At 50.3% G+C, this 24,126-nt stretch overlaps 1 protein-coding gene across 2 annotated transcripts in view; it reads left to right on the top strand.

Annotated features, from left to right (window-relative positions):
- The window catches only part of LOC119957252 (collagen alpha-1(XI) chain-like), a 282,576-nt gene that overhangs the window by 126,130 nt on the left and 132,320 nt on the right, over positions 1-24,126 (top strand). For both annotated transcript variants that reach the window (XM_038785099.1, XM_038785098.1), the window contains 6 exons: positions 4,492-4,554; positions 10,260-10,334; positions 16,897-16,980; positions 18,058-18,114; positions 19,937-19,990; positions 20,823-20,876. In XM_038785099.1, the coding sequence (XP_038641027.1) occupies positions 4,492-4,554; positions 10,260-10,334; positions 16,897-16,980; positions 18,058-18,114; positions 19,937-19,990; positions 20,823-20,876 (387 nt within the window). The remainder of the gene's footprint in view (positions 1-4,491; positions 4,555-10,259; positions 10,335-16,896; positions 16,981-18,057; positions 18,115-19,936; positions 19,991-20,822; positions 20,877-24,126) is intronic.

Here is a 24,126-nt window from a genome sequence, read left to right as displayed (position 1 = left end):
AGCGTGAGGACACCCTTGTAGGTGGGTTGGAGCTTGGGGGGGGGGGGGTCTGGGGATCGCGTCGAGGGGGCCGAGAGATCGGGACGCCATTCAAAAATGGCGCCTTGTGCACCGAGGAGTTAAGGCATGCGGAGCCCCAGAGTGCAGAGAACGGGACAGTCTGCCTCTTCGGGGCATTCCCCACTGAGGCCCCATATCTACCCATGGCGTGGTGTTTGTCGGCACTCCGAGTGCTGGGAAACACCCGGCTAAATGGGCTCGCTACGGGACTCGCGCCTGCAGCATCCAATTAACTCCACTGGGTAAATTTGTTTTTAAATTGAATTTTTTTTTTAACTCCACCGGCATCCCTCTTAATGCAAACAAAACTCTATCAGCCCAGCTTTTACGGTGCCTTAATTGCCCCTCTGGCCCCCAAAACCTTTCAAACCAGGATTCTTTTAAAAGCACTAGTGCAGCAGTCAAACATACTTTAAACCCAGGTTTTTAAACCCTTACTGGGATCAGTACCAATCTGAAATTCCCACATTCGTCACACCTGCCACCATGCTCCCAGCCCTTTTTTAAAAAAATCCTCATCCGGGCGATGCCATCAAAGCCTCTTCATTTGCTGTCTATTTTCCATCTCTGTTGCTATGGTCATTCCTTCTCCCCTACTCTGAAGCACCTGGTGGTATTTTTGGAGCTTTGTAACACTTATTGAGGCTGTGGTCAAGGCGCTCATTGACCAGGGCAGAGAGATGTAACAACGCTCTTTATTTATATAGCTAGCATCAGCAAAACTCCCCCCGAGGTACTTCACAAGATGATTATTAATCCAACATTGAGCTACGTAAGGAGAAATTGGAATTGGAACAGCTGATCAAAACACTTGGTCAAGGAGGTAGGCTTTCAGCAGCAAATTATAGATAGAGAGAGGAATATTTTAAAGTCAGATGTGGATAGATTATTGATTAAGTAAGTAGAGTCGCCAGAGTCCCAGATGACCACAGGCTGCTTTCCCCTTTTGAGGGGGAGAGCTGACTGGCGGTGGTTTAATCTGAGGGTCACCACACCTCAGGTGAGGGGCAAAGTTGAGAAGGTGGGGCCTTCATGAATAACGTCAGCCGGTACCGGGATTGAACCCACGCTGCTGGCCATCGCTCCGCATCGCGAACCAGCCACCCGGCCAAGTGAGCTAAACCAGCCCTCCAAATATTCTTGATTAACAAGGGGGTGAAAGGTCATTGTGGGTGGCAGGAAAGTAGGATTGAGGTTACAACCAGATCAACCACGATCTTGTTGAGTTGCGGTGTGGTCTGGAGGGTGCCGAATGGCCGATTTTCTGCTGCTTGTTGAATGCTCGATGTAACACTGGCAAATGTGGGGCGCGATTCTCTGCTCCCAGGAAAAGTCGTGAAGGCTGTCGTGAAGTCGGCCGAGTTTCACGACGGCCTCGGAGCCCCCTCCTCTCGCCGAATTCACCCCCACCCGGGGGACTAGGCGTGGCGCTCCGTTATTCTCGGCCGCCAGGCCTTGATGCTTGCTGACGTCACGACGACTGACAGCTTGAACCCGCGCATGCGCGGTGACCGTCTTTCCCCTCAGCCGCCCCGCAAGACGAGGCGGCTTGATCTTGCGGGGCGGCGGAGGGGAAATAGTGCGTCCGATTGAGACGCCAGCCCGACGATCGGTGGGCACCGATCGCGGGCCTGTCCCCTCCCGAGCACAGTCGTGGTGCTCATTCCCCACCAGGCCCCCTACAAGCCCCAAAACGGGCATCTCACGGCTATTTCATGAAGGCAGCGACCAGGTGTGGTTGCCGCCGTCGTGAAACGATCGCGAACGGCAGGCCGCTCGGCCCATCCGGGTCGGAGAATCGCCGGTCGCCGTGAAAAATGGCGAGCGGCGATTCTTCCGAGAGGGGGGGGTGGGAGAATCGCGGGGGGCGCAAGGGGGTCGTGAAATTAGTCGGGGGGCCCTCCCGCGATTCTCCCACCTGGCGTGAGGAGCGGAGAATCGCGCCCCTGAACTCTGCCCTTCCCAGGACAATCGGTGGATAACGATTCTATCCATGGCCAGTCTTTGACGTTTCCCTTGGAGGCATCCAGGGATGGCGTCTCGGTTTAAGAAAATAGATTTGACCCCACCCAGAATACTTGCTTTTACCATGATGCCTTGCTCACGTCCTCGTTTTGGGGACTGAGATATCGATCAGCCTGCTGCGATGCCAGAATCAGCACTCGGACATTCACTTCCGAGTGGGTGTCCAAATATGATGTCAGAAAGGACCAGAGGGAAATTAAAAATAAATTGCAGCTTGTTCTCTGCAGCGAAACGCAACAAGCAACATTGTTCTTGGCTTAACTACGGGCCCCAATGTTTGTTTTGTTGTTACTGGGAAGAGGCACAAGTTTCCCACTGTCATCGAAAAATATCTTGTTGTGGCTCTTGTTGAATGCCTTGGAAAATTGTAGCCCTTCTGGGCATCAAACCTTTGATTTTCATTTGAAAGAGCACCAGCTTCGCTTGGCTGTTAACTCTCTGGATTCCGAATCAATAAGGCAAAGAAAATCTTGCATTTATATAATGGGCGCGATTCTCCAGTCGCCGACGCCGAAATCGCTTTTGGCGATGGGCCGGAGAATCAACGCTTCCGACAAAATCAGGGGGCGGCGCTGCTTTCACAATGCTCCGCCCCCTCCAAAGAGGCATACTCGAGGAGTATGCTGCACACCCTATCGACGGCCTCTCCCCCATGAGGTACTTTCTGAAGGGTAGTCACTGTCGGAGTGTGATCATGACCAGTTTTAGTGATACCGAGTTCAGTGAGGGATGAATAGTGACGGAGAACTCTCTTGCTCGTCTTCAAAGTTGAAAATGAAAATCGCTTATTGTCACGAGTAGGCTTCAATGAAGTTACTGTGAAAAGCCCCTAGTCGCCACATTCCGGCACCTGTCCGGGGAGGCTGGTACGGGAATCGAACCGTGCTGCTGGCCTGCTTGGTCTGCTTTTAAAAGCCAGCGATTTAGCCGAGGTAGCTAAACCAGCCCTTGTTGTGCCACACGGTCCTCAAACTCCATACAATGTAATGCGGAGAGCTCTCCCTGATTCTCTGGCCTGCATTCCTCCCGAACTCAACACCACAAAAAGAAAACAAATTAACCACTCCTTTATCCCGTGCGGTATTTTTAGCACAGACGGGTTGCTGCGTATATTGTCGTAGCAACTGCCAAACTGTAGTGTTTGAAGTGCTTTGGGACACTTTCATTACCTATCTGATCTTTCCTAAGTGCAAATCTTTCTTTCAAGTCGGATTGTTTATTATTGAAAGATATTCCGCAGTGATTATCAAGCGTCATTTTGAAGGTTTAATATTGACAGGAATATAAACCTGCAGACCTGAAACTGCTTTGTTTCTGGGAGAATGACAAAAAGAGTGTTCGAAAAACCCAACAGATCTGGTAGCATCTATGGGGGAGAGGAAATAGAGTTAACGATCTGAGCCCAATGGGACTCTTCGTCCAGGCTGGGAATACCAGTTGGAAAAGATCAGTGATCCGTTAATGTTCTGGGTTTTGGGAAGTGATGGATTACTGCTGTTCTGATGCTTTGTTGTAGATTGCCCAGATCTGAGTTGCCTTACATCCCTTGCATCACAGAGCCCCTCGTAAAGGTTCGACATGGCGAAGTGGAGAGAGAGACAGCTGTTGCTTCCTTGTGAAGGAGTGGGCACCATTCAAAGGGATCTTTTTTTCCACCAGGGCTCCCAGGGGGAGTGCTGTCGACAATTCCATCTGGTACCTGGTGTCGTTCACCCTTCCCTCCAGTGGCCATTTAGTACGGTGTTAGCCCTTTGAGTGAAGTTAATTTCTCCGCATCTCAGTCCTGAACGATCGACGCCTGAGCCTGACCCTATCGAACCCCCTTCAGAACCTTGTATGTCTCAACGGGGTCGCCTCTGCTTCTCCTAAACTCCAGACAATATTGGGCCCATTTGCTCATCTCCCATCAAAGGACAAGCCACTCATCCCGGGGGCTAATCGAGCCCGCAGTGCAAGTGCAGCCTTCCTTAAACTCGGAGGCCAAAACTGTCACGCGGGATTCCAGATGTGATCTCAACGAAATGCAGCTGAGCGATGACGCCACCCCTGCCCAACCTGCTTCAGTGATGGGCGGACGCCCCAGGAAGTGCACACCGAGGAACTCTTAGCACTGTGCCAACATAATCTTACCCAGCGCAAATGCGATCCCTTTTATTTTTATTTGCTGGATCTGAAAGGGGGCTCCTTCAGAGCGACCTTGTGCCCACTGCTGAGGGAGGAGCGATGAAGTGGAGAGGCCTTCCCCTCAGAATCTTGACAAACTAAACTTTTGCTTTGCATTTTCCTGTGAAAAAGCTGGTTCGCACCAACTGTCCCTGGAGAATAATCACTGCAGTCCCCGCTAGCAATCAGATGATGTCCAATGCCTTGCAAGGTCCTGAATCTTCTCTCAACTCTTACTTGCAGGGTCCTCCAGGTTTCCCAGGTTTGATGGGGTTGCGTGGGCAGACTGGTGACCCAGGACCGCTGGTAAGCATCGCTATTTAACTGTTAACCTACCAACACGTGGGTGTGAATGCTCTGGGGGCGGGAAGGATGACAAGTTGAGGCATGTTGTTTTTAAGCTCTGAATGTCAAGCGTGTCTCCATGGTGACGGTGGGATTCCCCCCCCCATGGGTAGGTTGTCAGAGGTCAGCAGATTTAAAGCACGTGTTCTGCAGTGGCTCTTGAGGGCAGTAGGGATCATTGAGAACGGGGTGGGAGGGGGGGGGGGGAAGAGATTACACATGATCCGTAGGCAGGATGGTCCCCCCAGGACCAAGGAACTTCCATGTGTTCTGATGCTCAATGCTATCCATGTGATGTTCTCCCGCCCTTGCACAGTAAATACAACAATATGCTGGACAGATCTCTGCTATTGTTCCTCGGTGTTGGGAAGGGGAGGCTATTTAAAACAGATGAATTTGAGCCAACAGCTGATTTGAAACACACACAAACACCCTGCCCTCCATAGTGCAGTACGAAATGCCACGTATTACAATGACACAGGCACCAGGCCACAGATTCAAAGCAGAGCGTTGGCCTTTTGAGAGGTGATTATTAGAGGTCAACGCCGTCCACCATTTTGACCAGAAGCTGAACAGATTCTCCGGGCCTTGTGTAACCCTCCAGTGAGGCCACTCACTTCCACGAGGATATTGGTATGTCTGAGATAGTCCGCACCAAGGTCAGTGTGAGACAATTAATGTGTCTGATTTGATTCATTGACATATTTCCGTGCACAAATCCTGACGATTAAAGCAGTCCGTCTCTGTCTCTCTTGTTCTTCCTCTTTGCGTTGGACTCTCTCTTTTGCCATTCCCTCCATCTCCCACCCTCCCTTTTCCTCCTTCCTCAACCTATTCTCCTTCTCTCCCATTCCTTCTGATTTCCCTCCCTCCCTCTCTCGTGCCTCGTCATTTCTTGTCTTGTTCTTCATCTCCTGTGCTCCCCGCTTCTTTCTCGAGTTTTTCCTTTCCGTGTGGTGTGTGTGTGTGTGTCGGTCTGTGTGTGTGTCGGTGTGACAGTCGGTGTGTGTGTGTTGGTGTGTGTGTGTGTGTCGGTGTGACAGTCGGTGTGTGTGTCGGTGTGACAGTCTGTGTGTGTGTTGGTGTGTGTGTGTGTCGGTGTGTGTGTGTGTCGGTGTGACAGTCTGTGTGTGTGTGTGTGTGTGTCGGTGTGACAGTCGGTGTGTGTGTGTTGGTGTGTGTGTGTGTGTCGGTGTGACAGTCAGTGTGTGTGTGTGTGTGTCGGTGTGACAGTCTGTGTGTGTGTCGGTGTGTGTGTGTGTGTGCGTGTGTGTGTGTCGGTGTGACAGTCTGTGTGTGTGTTGGTGTCTGTCGGTGATCCACAGCCCTATCTCCCTGACAGCTGCCTGCTGAAGAGGGAGATTCATTCCAAGGTTTGATGCCAGTTCCTCCCCGCACCAGGGGGAATAATTGCAACCCCCTGCACAGGATCTCTGCAGCTGCAAGCTTTAATTGTTCAACTCATTATTTGGAGTTTAATCCAGACGTAAATATCTCCCAGTCTGTTGCGTTTACCTCAACAATCCTTGCTTGCTCCTTCCAAATGCCAACACTTGACAAGTGTTACCCCAAAAGGCCTAACTAAATATAGAAGTGCGACAAGCCTGTACTGCCCTCCCATTCGAGGGCGGATCTGCAAAGTTCAGTAGCTCCCTCAGTCTTTGTTTATTCTTGCATTTCTGTTACCCATACAAAGATCCAGAAATCACAGCTCAGAAACAGGCCACTCGGCCCAACTGAGCCATACCCGCTCCCCATGAGTTTCCTGCCGCCTTACTTCATCCTACCTTATCAGCGTGGCCTTGTCTTCCTTTCTCTCTCACACCTGCCTCATCGAACTTTCCCTCAAACCTATCGTCTCCCATTTGCATCGACCACTCCCCGTGGGACCGAGCTCCACTTTCCCGCCAATTTCCTGAATTCCCTGGATTTATGAGTCACTGTCCTATATGGAATGGCCCTGAGTTTAGGATTAGTAACTCCACCACCGAGATGGCCCCAGCATCCCTTGTGTGAAAAGTCCCTCAGCTTGTTGAAAACCCTTGGGCTATAATCTGAGAGTCATGTTTGGACCATACTGGGCCACATCCTGGGACATTCACAGTTGGGACATGAGCCATTTGCGAGTTATTCCCACATCTGATTGGCTTTCGCAGCTGCAGGTGCCACACCTCTTTGTTTTGTAAGAGTGCCCTCGGATTGTTTGTTAGACTAGCCCCTATTTCACCATAAAATCCCTACACTGCTGAAGGAGGCTGTTCAGCCCATCGGGTCTGCATCGACCCTCTGAAAGAGCACCCTACCTAGGCTCACTCCTCCACCCTCCCCCGCCCCGCCCTATCCCGGTAACCCAGCAACCCCACCTAACCGTTGAACACTAAGGGGCAATTTAGCACGGCCGAGACACCTAACCTCCACATCTTTGGACTGTGGGAGAAAACCGGAGCACCCGGAGGAAACCCACGCAGACATGGGTAGAACGTGCAGACTCCGCACAGACAATGACCCGAGGCGGGAATTGAACCCGGCGGGTCCCTTAGCCACCGTGCACCATCTGCCTCCTCAGAAAGTCCCCACTCCCCACACCCCCCGAGAAGCATCAAATTGCTCTGCATGTGAGCTACATTACTTGAAACACTTTGGAGAATTCAGAGGATGTGAAAAAGCCCGATATTTTATTCCATATCGAATCCATTCATTCCCCCCCCCCCCCCCCCCCCCCCCCCTCCCCCAATCCTGCTTCAGGTGAAATAACCCGCCCTTTAACTCCTTCCTGGCCTCTGAATGGTACCCCCTTGGCATCGTCCCTACCACCAGAGCAAAGAATTTGCAGGTTGTGGTTAGCCCCTCAGCTGGTTGTCCTGGGACTGGATTGGTGTGTCTGTGGTGAAGGATCCGGAGATAAAGGATGGCCTTTCGTCGGGACAAGTGCTCAGGGGGCCCTGTACGGGGAGACATGGCTGCCCCGTACAAATTAAATTGCACACTGCAAGTTGCTCAATGTGTCCACTGCTCCCTACACCCACGCACCATGTGAATGACACATCGCTCGCCGAACCCTTTGTTCCTTTCAGTCATGAAATGAAAGTTCTCAGAATGTTCGGCGGCTTTGAGATCAGAGACAGCTTGCCTCCAGGGCTCTTCAAGCTTAATTGAAAAAGGAAATCTCGGTTATTGTTAGCCATCGGTGGAAGCTGAAACACACATGGACCGTCCCCCTGCATTCCTTCCCTGGGTATGTTTCTCGTTTGGACGACAAGTTCCAGGCAGAATAACCTCGAGTTCTTTTCTTCCCTCGGTTGCAAATTTCAGGACACCTCGCAGGGAATCGAAGCCTGCCTCGATTGGATTGGCCCACCTAGACTTTCAAGGGAAGAGGAGGGAGCGAGCGGGAAAGAGAGAGCGGGAAAAAGAGAGTGGGAACGAGAGCACGCTGAAGGGCAGATGATTTTTGTCAGGGTTGCTGATTTCCTCTGAGAGAAGGTTTTGGAAAATTGCCGTGGCATTTGAAGGGAGGGGTCCTGGCTTCCAGGCGCCACTGGCAGTACTTCCTGCAGTTTTAGACATGTGGTTTGCATTGTCCTGACCCTTGGGCCATGGATATCGAGCTGCCAATTTCAGTGGAGGGGAAGGAAGGAAAATGTATCTTTTTGCAGTGGGACCTTTGGGAACAGTTCCTGATAGCTACATTACATGGTACTTCCCAGAAAACAGAGGGCCGCTCTCTGCACAGGTACAAAGACAAACAGGTTAGCTCAGTTTCTGCGCGTAGAATATTCCTTCACTTTTTATCATCACTGCTGATTTGCTTGGAACATCACTCCGGCTGTTCATTCTGAGAATCATTTCCCATTTGGTACTGGGTTCCTCTGTGTTCCTGAACCTGGGGTATTTACACCCTGACCCCTGACCCTGGGGTATTTACACCCTGACCCCTGACCCTGGGGTATTTACACACTGACCCTCATCAACTCCTGACCCTGGGGTATTTACACACTGACCCTCATCAACTCCTGAACCTGGGGTATTTACACCCTGACCCCTGACCCTGGGGTATTTACACCCTGACCCATCAACCCCTGACCCCGGGGTATTTACACCCTGACCCATATCAACCCCTGACCCTGGGGTATTTACACACTGACCCATCAACCCCTGGCCCTGGGGTATTTACACCCTGACCCTCATCAACCCCTGACCCTGGGATATTTACATACTGACCCATCAACTCCTGACCCTGGGATATTTACACACTGACCCATCAAACCCTGACCCTGGGGTATTTACACACTGACCCTCATCAACTCCTGACCCTGGGGTATTTACACCCTGACCCATATCAACCCCTGACCCTGGGGTATTTACACACTGACCCATCAACCCCTGGCCCTGGGGTATTTACACCCTGACCCTCATCAACCCCTGACCCTGGGGTATTCACACCCTGACCCTCATCAACCCCTGACCCTGGGGTATTTACACCCTGACCCTCATCAACCCCTGACCCTGGGGTATTTACACCCTGACCCTCATCAACCCCTGACCCTGGGGTATTCACACCCTGACCCTCATCAACCCCTGACCCTGGGGTATTTACACCCTGACCCTCATCAACCCCTGACCCTGGAGTATTTACACTTTGACCCATCAACCCCTGACCCTGGTGTATTTACACCCTGACCCTCATCAACCCCTGACCCTGGGGTATTTACACATTGACCCATCAACCCCTGACCCTGGTGTATTTGCACAATGACCCCCATCAACTCCTAACCCTCGGGTATTTACACTCTGACCCCTGACCCTGGGGTATTTACACACTGACCCATCGACCCCTGACCCTGGGGTATTCACACACTGACCCCCATCAACCCCTGACCCTGGGGTATTTACACCTGACCCATTAACCCCTGACCCTGGGGTATTCACACGCTGACCCCTGACCTGGGGTATTTACACTCTGACCCCCCAACAACCCCTGACCCTGGGGTATTTAAACACCGACCCTCATCAACCCCTGACCTTGGTGTATTGAAACACTGACCCATCAACTCCTGACGCTGGGGTATTAGTTCATTGCTCCCATGGTTTGGTACTGTTCTACCGAGGTGACCTTCCCTGTTATGGGTTTGGTGTCCTATCTGCACAGTCATGCTGTCCCGTAAATCAGCCCGTGCGATCTTGTGTGCCTCGCTGGTGAGTTGCCCTCATCGCTGCCTGTGCTGAATCAGGGCTTATGGCCTGACATATGTCTCCTTCCCAATGGACAGGCCAGTGCTCGACACAATGATACACACGCCTCAGCTCCATTTACTGATTTCAGACAGTATCAACTCTTGGGGGAATCACACCAATGCTAATTTGTTTCTCTCACTCGCTGGGATTGGTTTTCCAGTTGAAATGTTACCTTACAGCTGCGATACGTGTAGAATACGAAGTTGCTTACTGTCCCTGATTGACGCGCGGTAAAATCTGAATCATTCCGCTGACAGATTGTGAAGTGTGTGAAACTTGTCTGTGGTGGCGGTGTGTCCTCCAGCCATACACATTTCTTGTGCTGTTAGCGTGCCTGAACCTGGCCTCGGATACTTTTAACACGGCTTCTTACTTTGAACATGAATGCCTCACTGATTTTTGAAAATTCTCTTCCCCATCTTTAAACACAGGGTCCCCCAGGACGTCCCGGCCTCCCGGGTGTTGATGGTTTACAGGGCCCCCCTGGGACCATGCTGATGTTGCCGGTGAGTTTTCTGCGCTCCTGCGCCCGAAAGAAAGTAAGTTGCTGTTCTGCTGAGATTTTAAAGGGAGCATCAAACGGAGGCCCATTGGCCCATCGAGCCTGTGCTGGCTATGTGAAAGAGCTATCTGTGGTGGTATGGATATGAGCACTGCCATTGGTGCAGAGCACTGGCTTCCCATTGGCTCTGGCTGGTCATGTGCCTCTCGTCCGATTGGTTGGGAATAGTCATGTGACTGCTCTCCAATTGGTCGAGAGGCAAGTAGGCCCCGCCTCCGAGGCGGGGTATAAGTACCCAGAGTTCCCGGCAGTCGGTCATTCTCTGTAGTCGACCACCGGGCTAACAACTAGCTGATTAAAGCCACAGTTTAGATCTTAAATGTGTCTTGAGTCGAATTGATGGTACATCACTATCCAATTAGCCGCACTCTCTTTTTCCCCCCATTGCCCCGCAGTTCCTTTCTTTATAGAGTTGTAGAGTTTTTAGACCACAAATAAGAGTTCTCCAAATGTTTACCCAACTCCCTTTTGAAAGTCCCAATAAATCTGCTTCCACCGCCCTTTCAGAATGCACCTTCCACACCATTATCGCTTGCTGTTTGAAACCCATCTGATTGACTACTATCCCTTCAGGGAAGGAAATCTGTTGTCCTTATTCGGTCTGGCCTACACGTGACTCCATACCCACAGCAATGTGGTTGATTCTAAACTCTCCTCCGAAATGGCCGAGCGAAACACTCGGCTCAAGGGAAGTTAGGGATGGGCAATAAAGCCTGCGATTCCCACATCCCACATAAGAATAAATAATAAACAAAATAAAACCTTGCCAGGCTTTTTAAAAAAAAAAATCGCTCCTCACCTTCCTCCAATAATTTTTAATCTGTGCCCCCCCATCTTGCCTCCTGCCTCTGGGAGCAGTTTTACCCTGTCTACCATATCAAAAGACATGTCCAGGATTTCAATTCAGGTTTCCCCTTGCCCTTCTCTGCTCCAAGGAGAACAAACCCACCTTCTCCAGCCACAGCATGGAACTGAACCCCTCATCAACTGTAGCAAATCAAGCCAATCTCCTCATGACCCATTACCTGATAGCCTTTTGAATGTGTGGCTCCAGAATTGGATGCATTTCTGCAGTTGAGGCCTGTCCAATGTTTCTTTTTCAATCAGGAATCGATTTACCTGAGTGAGACCAGTGAATGTTTCTGTATTTCCCTGAAACCTCTGCTATCATCGTCGGCGGGGAGTGCTCCTCACGCGTTCGGTCCACTTGCACTGATTCGGTTCTTTGTTCCCCTTGTTGAAAATGTTGCTGAAGCCAGATTCGCTGTCTTGCAGAGGATCTCTATACAGTGCGACACGGCAGCAGCACAGCGGTTCGTGCTGTTGCCTCACAGCGTAAGGGACCCGGGTTCGATTCTGGCCTTGGGTGACTGTCTGTGTGGAGTTTGCACAAACTCCCCGTGTGTGCGTCGGTTTCCTTCGGGTGCTCCGGTTTCCTCCACAGTCCAAAGGTGTCCGGGTTAGGTGGATTGGGCAGGCTAGATTGACCCTTAGTGTCCAAGGATCTGCAGATTAGGTGCGGTTACGGGGATAGGACGGGAGAGTTAGCCTGGATAGGGTGCTCTTTTGGTGAGTTGGTGCAGACTTGATGGGCCGAATGGCCTCCTTCTGCACTGTAGGGATTCTATGATTCTATGGGACACAGACAAACCCTGCGCAGGACCCGTAGGGCAGACGGGTTGGGGTGTAAGAACAAAGAAGACCTGCTGCAGTTGTATCGGTGCTTGGTGAGACCACACCTGGAGAACGTTGTGCTGTTTTGCTGTGACTTCCCTGTCAGCTGTCCCAGCCATGCTTCAGGGGGTAGCCCCCCCAGCCTCTTGAGACAGAAGGCTGTGGGTTCAAGTCCCACTCTGGAGGCTTTGAGCACAGAAATCTGGGCTGACGTTCGTGAGGTATTGAGGGAGTGCTGCAGTGTTGGGGGAGGCGATTTTCAGATGAGATGCTCCACCGAGATCTCGACTGACCTTCACAGGTGGGTGTGTGATGCACCATCGATTGCACGCGAGGCGAGTGATTTACCAATGTCAGGCTTTAATTAACTAGAACACAGCCTGGCGATCGTCTACAGTGGAAAGGGACGATCGTCAGGCTTCTGAGCATTTATACCTCGTTGATAGAGGCGTGGTTAACTCAGCCTCTCGGCCAGTCGGTCGAGAGGCACATGACCGACCAGGGCCAATGGTAAGCCGACGTTCTGGCCCAATGGCAGACGAGTATGCAGATCATATCATCACAGTGTGAAAGATGCCACAGTGCCACATTGGACAACAGGGGCCTTCTCCCCAGTGCATTGGCCAATATTTATCTTTTAACGAACAGCTTATCTGTTCGTTACCCCAGTGCTGTTAGTGCCATCAGAAAATTGTCTGCCTTCATCCCAACAGTTAGATGTGTCATTGGCTGCGAATATGTGCTTTGGAATGACCTGAGAGTCTGAGAAATCTCGATGCAAAATCATTTCATTTTCTCCTCAGGAAGGACAAGTCTGCTTTAGACGGTGAAAATGAGATATTGAGTGGAAAGGGCCTGTACCCTATCGGGCATAGGGGCGAACACATTGAAAGATTTTGGGCAGGATTTACTGAGCTTCCCCTGACGTGTTTCACGTGGCTGGGAGTCTTTGTGGGGGGGGGGGGGGGGGGGGGGTCTCTATCCCAGAGAGCTGTTGGGTATATTGTTTGGGCTTTAAGATGGACACTGGATAGAGTGGGGAAGTGGAGTTGAGGGAGAGGAATAGATCGGCTGGGTAGGCCTTGAAGGGCCTCATTGGCCTCGCTAAATGCGTTGTGGACTGCAGCAGTTTAAGGCAGCGGGTGGGCCCCCTTACCACTTCAAGGACAATTAGGAATGTTCAATAAATGCTGGCCTTGCGAGTGACGTCCACATCCTATGAATGAATCAAAAAAGAAAGCCTACCCCCCCCCCCCCATCCCTATGAGTCACCACTCATCTCTTGGCCGCTATCTCGTGATGGAGAATAAACGGGGATGTGCTGACATGAGTTGACCGCCCCCCCCCCCCCCCCACCATTTCCATATTAATCAAGATGTCATTAACTTTTCCCCTGCAATTTCCTCCTTCCATTTCTGTCTCCGAGATAAGTAGAATGTAACTCAGATGAAATAGTGAGAGATCACTTTTTGACAGCTGAAAATTGAATTTAGACCGCCCAGCTTATCGAGCCCAGAATTATCCTTCCTGCTGACTTCAAAATGAATTACCTTCGAGAGGCACTGACACTTCTCTTAAGCTCAGAACACATCACAAAATCGGCCACAGACATCGTAGATCAATTCTTGACAGGGAGAATTTTTTTTTTTTTTTCCCCCCCTACTGCTCCTGTGAAAGTGCACCTTGATTGACAGCGAGAAAAATTGGTTCCAGATCCTCGGGAGTCTGGCGTATCCCGAGGCCGTGAGATATGGGATGCTTGCGATAGTCGGTGCCTGTTTTGAAGGTGGGTTTGTTGGGGGGGGGGGGGCGGAGGTGTCCAGGTTGCTGTGGATTTTGGAGGGCGCTGTCCTTGATTGAGCTGCACCTGTGATATCCGGTCGCCAAGAAAGCACGAGAGTTATTTCATCTCCTGAGAGACGGGGAGGGCTGTGACCCCCTTGGCGTCTCAGAGCGAAAGACTGACAGCTTGTTATCGAGGACAGTGTGGCGGAGTTCTATTACCCACGGCAGAATCTTAAAGAGTTGAGAGATGTTACAGTTTAATCACAGGCGTCTCTGGAGGTTCTGTCCAATAAAAGACCCTCAGTTTAGTCATTTTATTTTTTCCATTTGGTTGTGCTTATTGAGGAGAGCGATGTGACTGACACTCAGCAGAAAATGTTCACCCGTCAGGTGAAGCAGGACCAAGCGCGTATCTCTGATCCAACAACTTAAACAAACCTGAAAACATTCCTTTCAGGCCCTGATACGACACTTACATTCCCTTCGTGCAACGCCCTTTGAATGCGATTAGGGCCTTAATTGGGGTCTTGGGATTCCGAGGTGTCCTATTGGCCGTGATTTAACCAAAACATTTCAGGGCAGGATGTGACAAATTGGGAACAAAGTCCCATTGTGAGCACATTTAGCCGCGTCTTTCCTGGCGCTCACAGCGCCATTTTGAAATGTCAACCCCCTCCCCCAACGCCACCCCAGACTCACCCCCCAATGCCCCAACTCACCGATACGGGGGTCCTCGGACTGCCTGCACTCACCTCACATGGGCAGGGCAGCCCCTGGCCCGATCCCTGGCACGAACAAAATGCCAGCCTGGCCTGCAGTTCCAAGGGTGGCGTCAGCTGTGCCAGGGTACCAGCCTGGCACGGAGGCTGACCGTCCGGGGGACCCACCAATCGCCTGGGAGAGCTTCCCTCCCCACCCCCCTCCCCAAAATGCGGTACCGCCAGGTCCTCGATTGAAGGAACCAGCGATAAACGGCGCCTGGCATATGGGTCTCCCCGGCGAGGCTGGTAGATGCCCAGTGGCCGTTCGATCGGTGTAGGCATAGTTAAGTGGGCAACGTCCAGATCGCGACGTCTCGCGAGATCCTGATTCCGGCCGGTAAATTGGGCCCTGGGGTCATTTCTTGGGGCCTAGGGGAATGTCCACCTGGTCCATCCCACACTTAGAAATGTTTGCACCAGTGGGGAAGCTGAACTCGCCGGCGAGACCGTCCATGGGATCTGACGAGGCCCAGCATTTATTGCCCATCATTAATTGCCCCTTGAGAAGGTGGTGGTGAGCCACCTTCTTGAGCCGCTGTAGTCCATGCGGTGTAGGCACACTCCCTGTGCTGTTAGGGCAGGTGACCCATTGACAGTGAAGGAACGGCCGATATATTTCCAAGTCGGGGTGGTGAGTGACTTGGAGGGAAACCTCCAGATGCTGGGGTTCCCAGGTATCTGCTACTCTTGTCCTTCTAGATGTAGAGGGTTTAATTAGGAAGCCTCCTATTGGAGCCGTCAGTTTGGACGGTGCTGTCGAAGAAGCTGGTGAGTTGTTGTAGGACATCTTTGGGAAATTATACAACGCAGCTGTGAGTTGAAGGGAGTAGTTAATTCGGGAATCTTTTAAAAATTTATTCATGGGATGTCGGCATCGTTGGCTAGGGACACGGACCCTCTGAAAGAGCAGTCTGCATAGGCTCACTCCACCCCCTCCATCCCCGTAACCTCACCCAACCTTCGGTTACTAAGTAACAATTTAGAGTGGCCAATTCCCCTGACCTGTGAACTGTGACGGGGAAACCGGAACATCCGGAGGAAACCGACACATACACGGGGAGAACGTGCAAACTTCACACAGACTTCACTCAAGGTCGGAGTTGAATCCGGGTCCCTAGTGTGTGAGGCAGCAGTGCTAACCACTGTGCCGCCGTGCCGGCCAATTGAACCCGGGTCCCTGGCGCAGTGCTGATGGATGATGCTGCCGTGCAGCCCCATACGTAGAATATGTAGGATGGACGTCACTGTGCCATAAGCCACCATTTCAGAAATCACTTCACGACAAGCCAATAAGCTAACGCATAAATGTAAGCTTATCCTCAGAATTCCTCATGGCGTTCTCTTCTCCCCCCCCCCCCCCCCCCCCCCCCACCGACTGACTAATACCTTCCCAGTTACAGTAAACCTCCAACTTAATTGTAGAATATTCAACCTACAGGCGCTCATGAAGTTAAGTAGCTGATGTTATGATGTGACGGTTATTCTGATAAATGGTCAACAGAGACCCTGGCTCTAGGCTGTTCAAACACACAAGAGTCCCTGATAGAAATAGGCCGCGTTCACAGGGAGGTGAGATTGATGGAGGTTGAGGAAAGCAGAAATGCGGGAAACCTGAAATAAAGAAAGGCAGGTTGAGTATTCGCACAAAGGAGAGACTGGTTGGCGTTTAATGCAGAGATCTCATCATCAGAATCAACGCTAAAGGACCCTAACAAAAGACGTGTTTATATAAAGTCCTTCTTGACGTTAAGACATCCCGGAGGGCTTTACATGCAATTACGTACCTTCAGTCACTGTCATAATGCCAGAAACACTGGAGCCAGTTCATACACAGGGACACAGTGTAACAGGCACCGGGGAGCGTGGAACAAGGGGATAGTAGATCCCTGAATTAGGATGTTTTAGAGAAGTAGACGATGAGCGTGATGTAGATATCCGAACAGCAATCTGCATGGATTTACAATGAGAGATGTATGGATATCGAAGATGTTGGGGAGAAAGCTGAACTTTCTCTACACACTCCTTCTGAAGATGGAATAGAAGCCATACTGGGAGGGCAGGTCAAAGGCAAGCAAGAGGTAACACGAGCTGGACGGCAGTGTGATTGACATGCCAAATTCGAGCCAGTGCCATTGGGTTTGAGAAAAGAGGAGAGTGACATTGGGTGAACAGCTCATTCGTAGAGCTGGTGCTGACACGATGGGCCGAATGGCGATTCTGTAACAATTCTGTGATGGAGGGGCTGCCTGTGGACCTTGAGTTTAGCTTTGTCTTTCATATTCACAGTTCCAGTTTGGTGGAGACGGTGCGAAGGGACCCGTTGTCTCTGCTCAAGAATATCAAGCTCAGTCCATCCTCCAACAAGCAAGGGTGAGTGATTGTCTATCAGTCCCACACCTCAATTCAAGGCTTTCCGTCACTCACAACTTTTGACATTGAAGAGTTTTGGTAAGCAAATATTTTAAGGGTTCTGGAGCTAATGCTGGTCAGCCGTGATCGAATTGAATGACTCAAGGGGCTGAATGGCCTCCTGTTCCCAATGTTCCCACAAAGGAGGGGTCAATGTATAGATCGATATATAGATTTATAGGTTTAAGGTGCGAGGGGCAAGGTTTAGAGGAGATGTACGAGGCAAGTTTTTTACACAGAGGGTAGTGGGTGCCTGGAACTCGCTGCTGGAGGTGGTGGTGGAAGCAGGGACGATAGTGACGTTTAAGGGGCATCTTGACAAATACATGAATAGGATGGGAATAGAGGGATATGGACCTCGGAAGTGCAGAAGATTTTAGATTAGACGGGCAGCATGGTTGGCAGAGGCTTGGAGGGCCGAAGGGCCTGTTCCTGTGCTGTACTTTTCTTTGTTCTTTGTTTGATCTGCTCAAATCCGTAATAATATCCTCCAGACCAGACTAGACATTCACTCGGGTTATCAAAAGGCTCCAACAAGTATGTCACGTGTTTCTCATGTCCAGAGCTTCATGGAGAGACACCCCAAGGACACAAACAGGCCATTCAGCCCAACTGATCAATGCTGGTGTTTGCTTCCTCCTACCTTGCACCGTCTCACCCAATCTGTATACCTGTCTCGCCCGTGTTTATCTTCAATGCATCCCATACTACTCATTTCAACCACTCAGAGCGGTGAGAATGTGGAACTCATTGGGTAAAAAGGTTTCTCCTGAACTTCCTATTGGATTTGTGGGTAGCTTCCTTCGATTTAATGATGACTAAGTTTTGGCCTCCTCATGGGTTGAAGCTTCTCTACATCTGCCCTTTCGTAACCATAAAACCCCGGTGGCTGACCGCTCCTAAGTCCCTGGTGTGGTGATTGTAGATCTGAGTAGATGTAATACAACTGAGCAAGCACTAGAGGGAGCACGGGGGAGCTATGGCTTTCCTAGACTGACATGTTTGTGACTCACCGTCTTTCTTGTGTTTACTTTCCAGCTTGCTATGAAAGGCCCGCCTGGTTCGATAGGCCTCACAGGAAGACCAGGCCCGATGGTGAGCACGAGGTTCGACCAGTGACTGAGTCGCTGGGAGATCCAACATCGAATTGTGGTGTTGTTTCCCTTGAGCCTTTGAGTTGGAGACACTGTTGACCCCTTTTTGTCCTTCGATCGGGACCAGTAATAAGTTGTGAATGTGCTGCGGGAGAAACTCCCAAGGGGACATTCTTCAGATGTGACCTGTGGGGGCAAATGCCAAAAAATTGAATGACAATTGGGAGAGGGCATTGGCTTGATCTGACCTCTTTATTCACTCCTTTCCCACTCACATTCTCCCTGGTGGTCAACTGAGGGGAAAATATACAACTGCTAATCCTCTCAGAATCATACAGTACAGAAAAGACCCTTCGGCCCATCAAGCCTGTACCGACCAAAAAAAACCTACTTTAATCAACACTAATCCCACAACCCAGCACTTGACCCATTCAGCCTTGAATGTTAGGACATGTCAATGCTCATCCAAGTACTTTTTAAAGATTGTGAGGTTTTCCTGCCTCAACCTCCCTCCAAGGCAATGTGTCCCAGACACCCACCACCCTCTGGGTGAAAAAGTATTTCCCCTCTAAACCTCCTGCCCCTCATCATAAAATGATGCCCGCTTGTGTTATTGAACCTTCAACTGAGGGGAACAGCTGCTTCCTATCCACCCTATTCCAAAGAAAAGAACCCCAGCCTATCTCTTTAGCGCTGAAACACTCCCCCCCCCCCCCCCCCCCAGGCAACATCCTGGTGAATCTCCTCTGTACCTCCTCCTATGCAATCACCTCCTTCCCATAGTGAGGTGACCAGAACTGAACACAGTGCTCCAGCTGGGGCCTAACTAAAGTCCAATACAGCTCCAACAAAACCTTCCAGCTCTTATAATCTATGAGACAACTGATAAAGGCAAGTGTCCCTTATGCCTTCTGAGCTACCCCATTAACCTGCCCTGCCCGATTCAGGGATCTGTGACAAGCACCCCAAGTTCCTTCTGACCAACTTGTCATTCGTTGAGTACTCCCTTGTCTTGAAACCCCGTCCAAAGTGCTCGCATGTTACTGGACGAAATTCCATCTGCTACTGACTAATCTGTTCTCCCCAACCACCCCCACAATTCAACTCTGAACACACCCTTGGCTCCCTCTGTAACTTGATATCATGAGGAATTAGAGTTAAAGTTTGGGTCATTTTTGGCTGTGGTAGATAAAATAGCGTCTCGCTTGGCGACTGACAGAGTGCGAGTTTGTCTTCACCTTTTCCGACGGACCAAGTAGATGTGAAGAGAGAGTGGGAGTCTGGTATGTTCACAGAGGTCCCTTCCCCTGAAGGACTATGGGTAAGAGCTGAAGAATCCCCAGTCTACTCCTGGAGGAGTGAATGATCTACTGGAAGATGGAGAACATTAGTCGCCATCAATTAGCAACTGAGAAGGAGGGTGCATAATAGGCTCCTAGATCTCTACCAGCTGTCTGTCTTTAGTTTGATGCCGGGAGTTCCCGCCTGAATCAATGCTCTTGTTGCAGTCTATTTCTGGTCAATTCCTATTGCCTCCCTACTCTTGAGATGGGAACAGAGGCCTGAAACAGTTTCCTGCTCTTTCTATGTCAGAGGTTACTAGTAAGAAGAGACATTGGGGGAAAGGTCACCTTTTTTAAATCATCTTTTTTCCAAAGTAAATTTTCTTTTGAAAATCATTGTTGGATTTCATCAAGTGTGTGTGTGTGTCTGCCTGTGTAACACGGAGAAGGGCGGGCCCATAGAGCCGGTCAAAGGTGAACAAAATGGCCGACAGCCGGACTTCACTTCATGTTTCTTTTCTCGCCCCCTTCCCCCTACAGGGTCTCCCTGGCAACGAAGGGCAGAAAGGAGATGTTGGCGAAATGGGCCCGCAGGTAAGCGCAGAAACTGTGCCTGACCAATCACGATGAGGCGTGATTCGATACGCAACCAGGGACTGTCCACGTACAACCCGGGGCTGTGTCGGGGGGACAGACTGAAAGACATTGTGACTCAGTGAAAAGTAATCCTCCCCCGCCCAAAACCTCCTTCCCCCACAATGACAGAGCTTACTGAAACATATCGACAAAATGGAGAACTTTGGGAAGACAGAACGGAGCCAGAACCCAAAGGACTGTCTTTCCTTTTAATTTTTTCCAATTAAGGGGCGATTTAGTGTGGCCAGTCCACCGACCCTGCACATCTTTTTGGGTTGTGGAGGAGAGACTCACCCAGACACGGGGAGAAGGTGCAAACTCCAGACGGGCAGCGACCCAGGGCCAGGATCGAACCCGGGTCCTCAGCGCCGTGAGGCAGCAATGCTAGCCACTGCGGCACCGGGCCACTCCAGGACTGTCTTAAATAGTCTCTGGAAAAGTTCGACAAGAGTGTTAAAGTTTCCTCACACTTGGTCGCACACTTGTGGAGCGACTGCTGTACGAGTTGGTGGGTACCGTCTTGTGGATGAGACTTTGAAGCCATATCTGCCCTCTCAGGCGGACATCGCGGCACTTTATTCAGAGAATTTCCCCCTGCTCCACTCCCCTCAATTAATGTCAGATGATCCCGTTGTTATCACATTGCTGTTTGCGGGAGCTTGCTGTGCGTAAATTGGTTTTGGTGCCTCCTTCATTACAATACTTTAAAATGGACTGACAGTGAGGGACGGCTTCAGGTTGTCAAAGCTTCTGTGTGAATGCAAATCTCTTCTTTTGTTCTCTGTTCTAGGGCCCTGCAGGTACTCCCGGACCTTTGGGGCTGACAGGAAAACTGGGAAGAAGGGTAGGACGCTCCTTTTTCAAATTACGGGGGGTCGCTTTCAGGGAAGGAGGGTTTAACCGAGTTGATGACGGGACGCGGTTCCACAATCACCAGATTGATGCCTGGCCCAATTGAAAATGTGCCCGTGTGTGTGCGTGTGTACCAATGGGAGAAACCTCTTCATGGGGAGAGTGGTGAGGTTGTGGAGGCCATTAGCATCGCTGCATTTACGGGGACAGAACTGAACGGCCATTTGCAGGAGGAATATCTCTTAATTTCACTACTGGAAGGTTTGACATTAATCTTTGGATTCCGTTGCCTGCTTATAGGCTTCCCCAACCAGCAGAATTTGGTCCCTCTCCACCTAGCCTGTCCTGTAAGCCTCAATCGGACCATCCCGTAAGCTCCCAAACTCAAGGCGATAATAGTTTGCTTATCTTTGCTCATGAGCGCAATTCATATCCCGCATAAATTGGCACTGGACAACTATTCTCAGGTAGATTCACACCACCTCTGCGCATTCAGTCTTTCCCGCCATTCTCGATGACATTCCGGTGTTCCTGACCGTGAAACGGTTAAAGTGTGTCAAGGGGTTGTTATCACCAGCAGCGCAGCCAGATCACTTGCCGTCTTGGTCGTCACTTTAAATCCCGTAAACGCAATGTCGGCAAACATTATCGCCAAATTTTCAAACCGCTGTCACAAGTCTCCTCCTGTGCTGAGTAGAAGTGATTCCAAGGTTGGGAGTGTTGCGACACTGTTCACTCGATGCCCTGCCGTGGAGGAGTCTAGCTTGCTGGGTATCCTGGCTGAATGCTTTGTAATACGACATTCTTGGCTCAGTGGTTTCAGTGAGCTGGCAATGAGCCCAAGCTTCTGCTCGCTAATCCCGACTCTTGGCTGAGATCGCTTATTGCAGCCTTGGGTTGTGTACAAGAAACATGTGCATTCCTGTGTAAAGCCACCCGGGGCATTGCCTGGGACTGTCTCCCAGCGATACACAAATCAGGAATTCAGCAAAGACTTGGCTTCGCATCACTCTTGTGATGTTATAGATGCACCTGTTTACAATCCTCATTATGCCCCATTATCTATCTCATATGCTCTCCATTTCTCTTCATCTCTCCTCTCTCTCTCTTTCCTCATTCTAACTCAGTTCCATTTTCCAACCCACCCCTGTGACCCCCCCTTACACTCCCTCCCTCATCCCTCACATCTCCCTCCTGCTCCCTCCCACTCTCTCACTGATCTTTATCCTACTTTTCCTTTAGCCTTCCCCACCTTGCAACCACCCCCCCCTTCCCCCACTATTGCCCTGTGCCCTCCCTGGCCTTGCCCCATTCACCCTGTCAACTCCTTTTTTCCTCTCTTTTATTCTTCTATTTTCACAGATATTTCTACCTCATTCTCTCGCTCGCCGCCCCCTCGACACACTCTCCATGCTTTCTCTCTCCACCCCCTCTTGCCCCCTCTTCCCCTCTCTCCCCCTCTTCCCCTTCTCTCCCCCCCTTTTGCCACCCACTTACCTCTCTCCTCGCTCTCCTCCCTCTCTCTTCCTCTCTATTCCCCTTCCCTTTCTTCCCCTCCCTTCCTCTCTCTCTGCCCCCCCCCCCAACCCCTTCAGTCTCCTCTCTCTTTCCCACCCTCCAGCCCTACTCTCTTTGCCCCCTCCCTTTTCCTGCATTCTTCTTCCCCCCCCCCCCCCCCCCCCCCCTCCCGCCTGCCTCTCTTCCTCCCCCACTGCCTCTCGCTCCCTTCTGTCTCACACACACACACACGCACATTGTCCACATGGCCCATCTTCATGATATGAACCTGGACAACTCAACTGACCGCTGCTAATTTACAATGTAAAATTCTCCAAGTCTATGAGAAGCCCGGTGGTTGAGGACAGGTAGCTTTGCTTGAATATTAATCATTGCCACTTACAATAATTCCCTTGCAGTTTTATTTTAAGCTCCATAAAGCAACCCTTTCTATCTGAGAAATTTAGTAGATTAATATAAATGAGCCGTCCTGCTGTTTGTTAAAACATAGAAGAGGGAGTTCGTAATGAACGCTTGACCAAACTTAATTATTTCATTAGGAGCAAAGTAATGAGTTAATTACTTGTATCGGGACACAAGGAAATTGGAAGCGGGAGAAAAGGGTCATTTGGCCCATCGAAGCTTAGCCTTCCAGTCCTTAACTCATCCAACTGTGCTTTAAACATTAACCTTGTGCAGTTTTACCTCCTGTGGCCAGCAAGGGAAACTGTCCCAATCATTGAACAATCTATTCGATGAATAGATTTTTCCTAGTATTTCTGAAGTCGCTGTTGAACTAATTTAAAATATGCGAGTCAATTAACACTGTCTCGTGACAACAAAATGGCCGCCCTGCACAGGCTGATGCTGAGGGAGCTACTGAGGATGGGAAACAACCTATGTCGCATTACATTCATCCCCCACCATCTGGCCTGGGCTTGCAAAATCCTACCAACTGTCCTGGCTAGAGACAATTCACACCTCTTTAACCTGGGGTTAACCCTTATCTTTGGATCTGTAAAGATTTAATTACCTGCAAATGCTCACATTCTAAACATTGTCTGGCATCTTTGAATTTGTCCATATATATGTTTCTGGAACAAACCTCTTCATTCACCTGAGGGAGGAGCAGTGCTCCGAAAGCTAGTGTTTGAAACAAACCTGTTGGACTTTAACCTGGTGTTGTAAGACTTCTTACTGTGCTCACCCCAGTCCAATGTTGGCATCTCCACATCAAACCTATTTTATGTTTAATGTGTTGGCCAATGTTCAAATCGTGGTCAGTCTGGGAAGTAAATGCAGAAAAATCCTTCAGATTCTTTCCTCAAGTTTCCCTTGAAAAATCTGTCCTTTGGGTCAGGCATTAAATTAAGACTTCTCCCTGCAGTTCAGTGTTGCCAAGGGGTCTGGCCAATATTCCTCCTTCAACCAGTGTCAACAAAAACTGGTCAAGGAAAAAACTGGTCAAGGGTCTTGAGACAGCATCTTCCAAACCCACGTCCTCCACCATCGGGAAGGGCAAGAGCAGTGGACACGTGGGATTTGGATTTGGATTTGTTTATTGTCATACCGAGGTGCAGTGAGAAGTATTTTTCTGTGTGCAGCTCAAACAGATCATTTAGTACATGAAAATTAAAAAAAAGAAGATACAAAATAGGGCAACACAAGGTACAAATGTGAATAGATAGACACCGGCATCGGGTGAAGCACACAGGAGTGTAATATTAATCAGGTCAGTCCATAAA

The sequence above is a fragment of the Scyliorhinus canicula genome, chromosome 25 (assembly GCF_902713615.1).
Source record: "Scyliorhinus canicula chromosome 25, sScyCan1.1, whole genome shotgun sequence".
In the NCBI taxonomy this organism is placed as follows: Eukaryota; Metazoa; Chordata; class Chondrichthyes; order Carcharhiniformes; family Scyliorhinidae; genus Scyliorhinus; species Scyliorhinus canicula.
The sequence above is the reverse complement of the archived record's forward strand: the minus strand, read 5'-3'. Positions and strand labels throughout refer to the sequence as shown.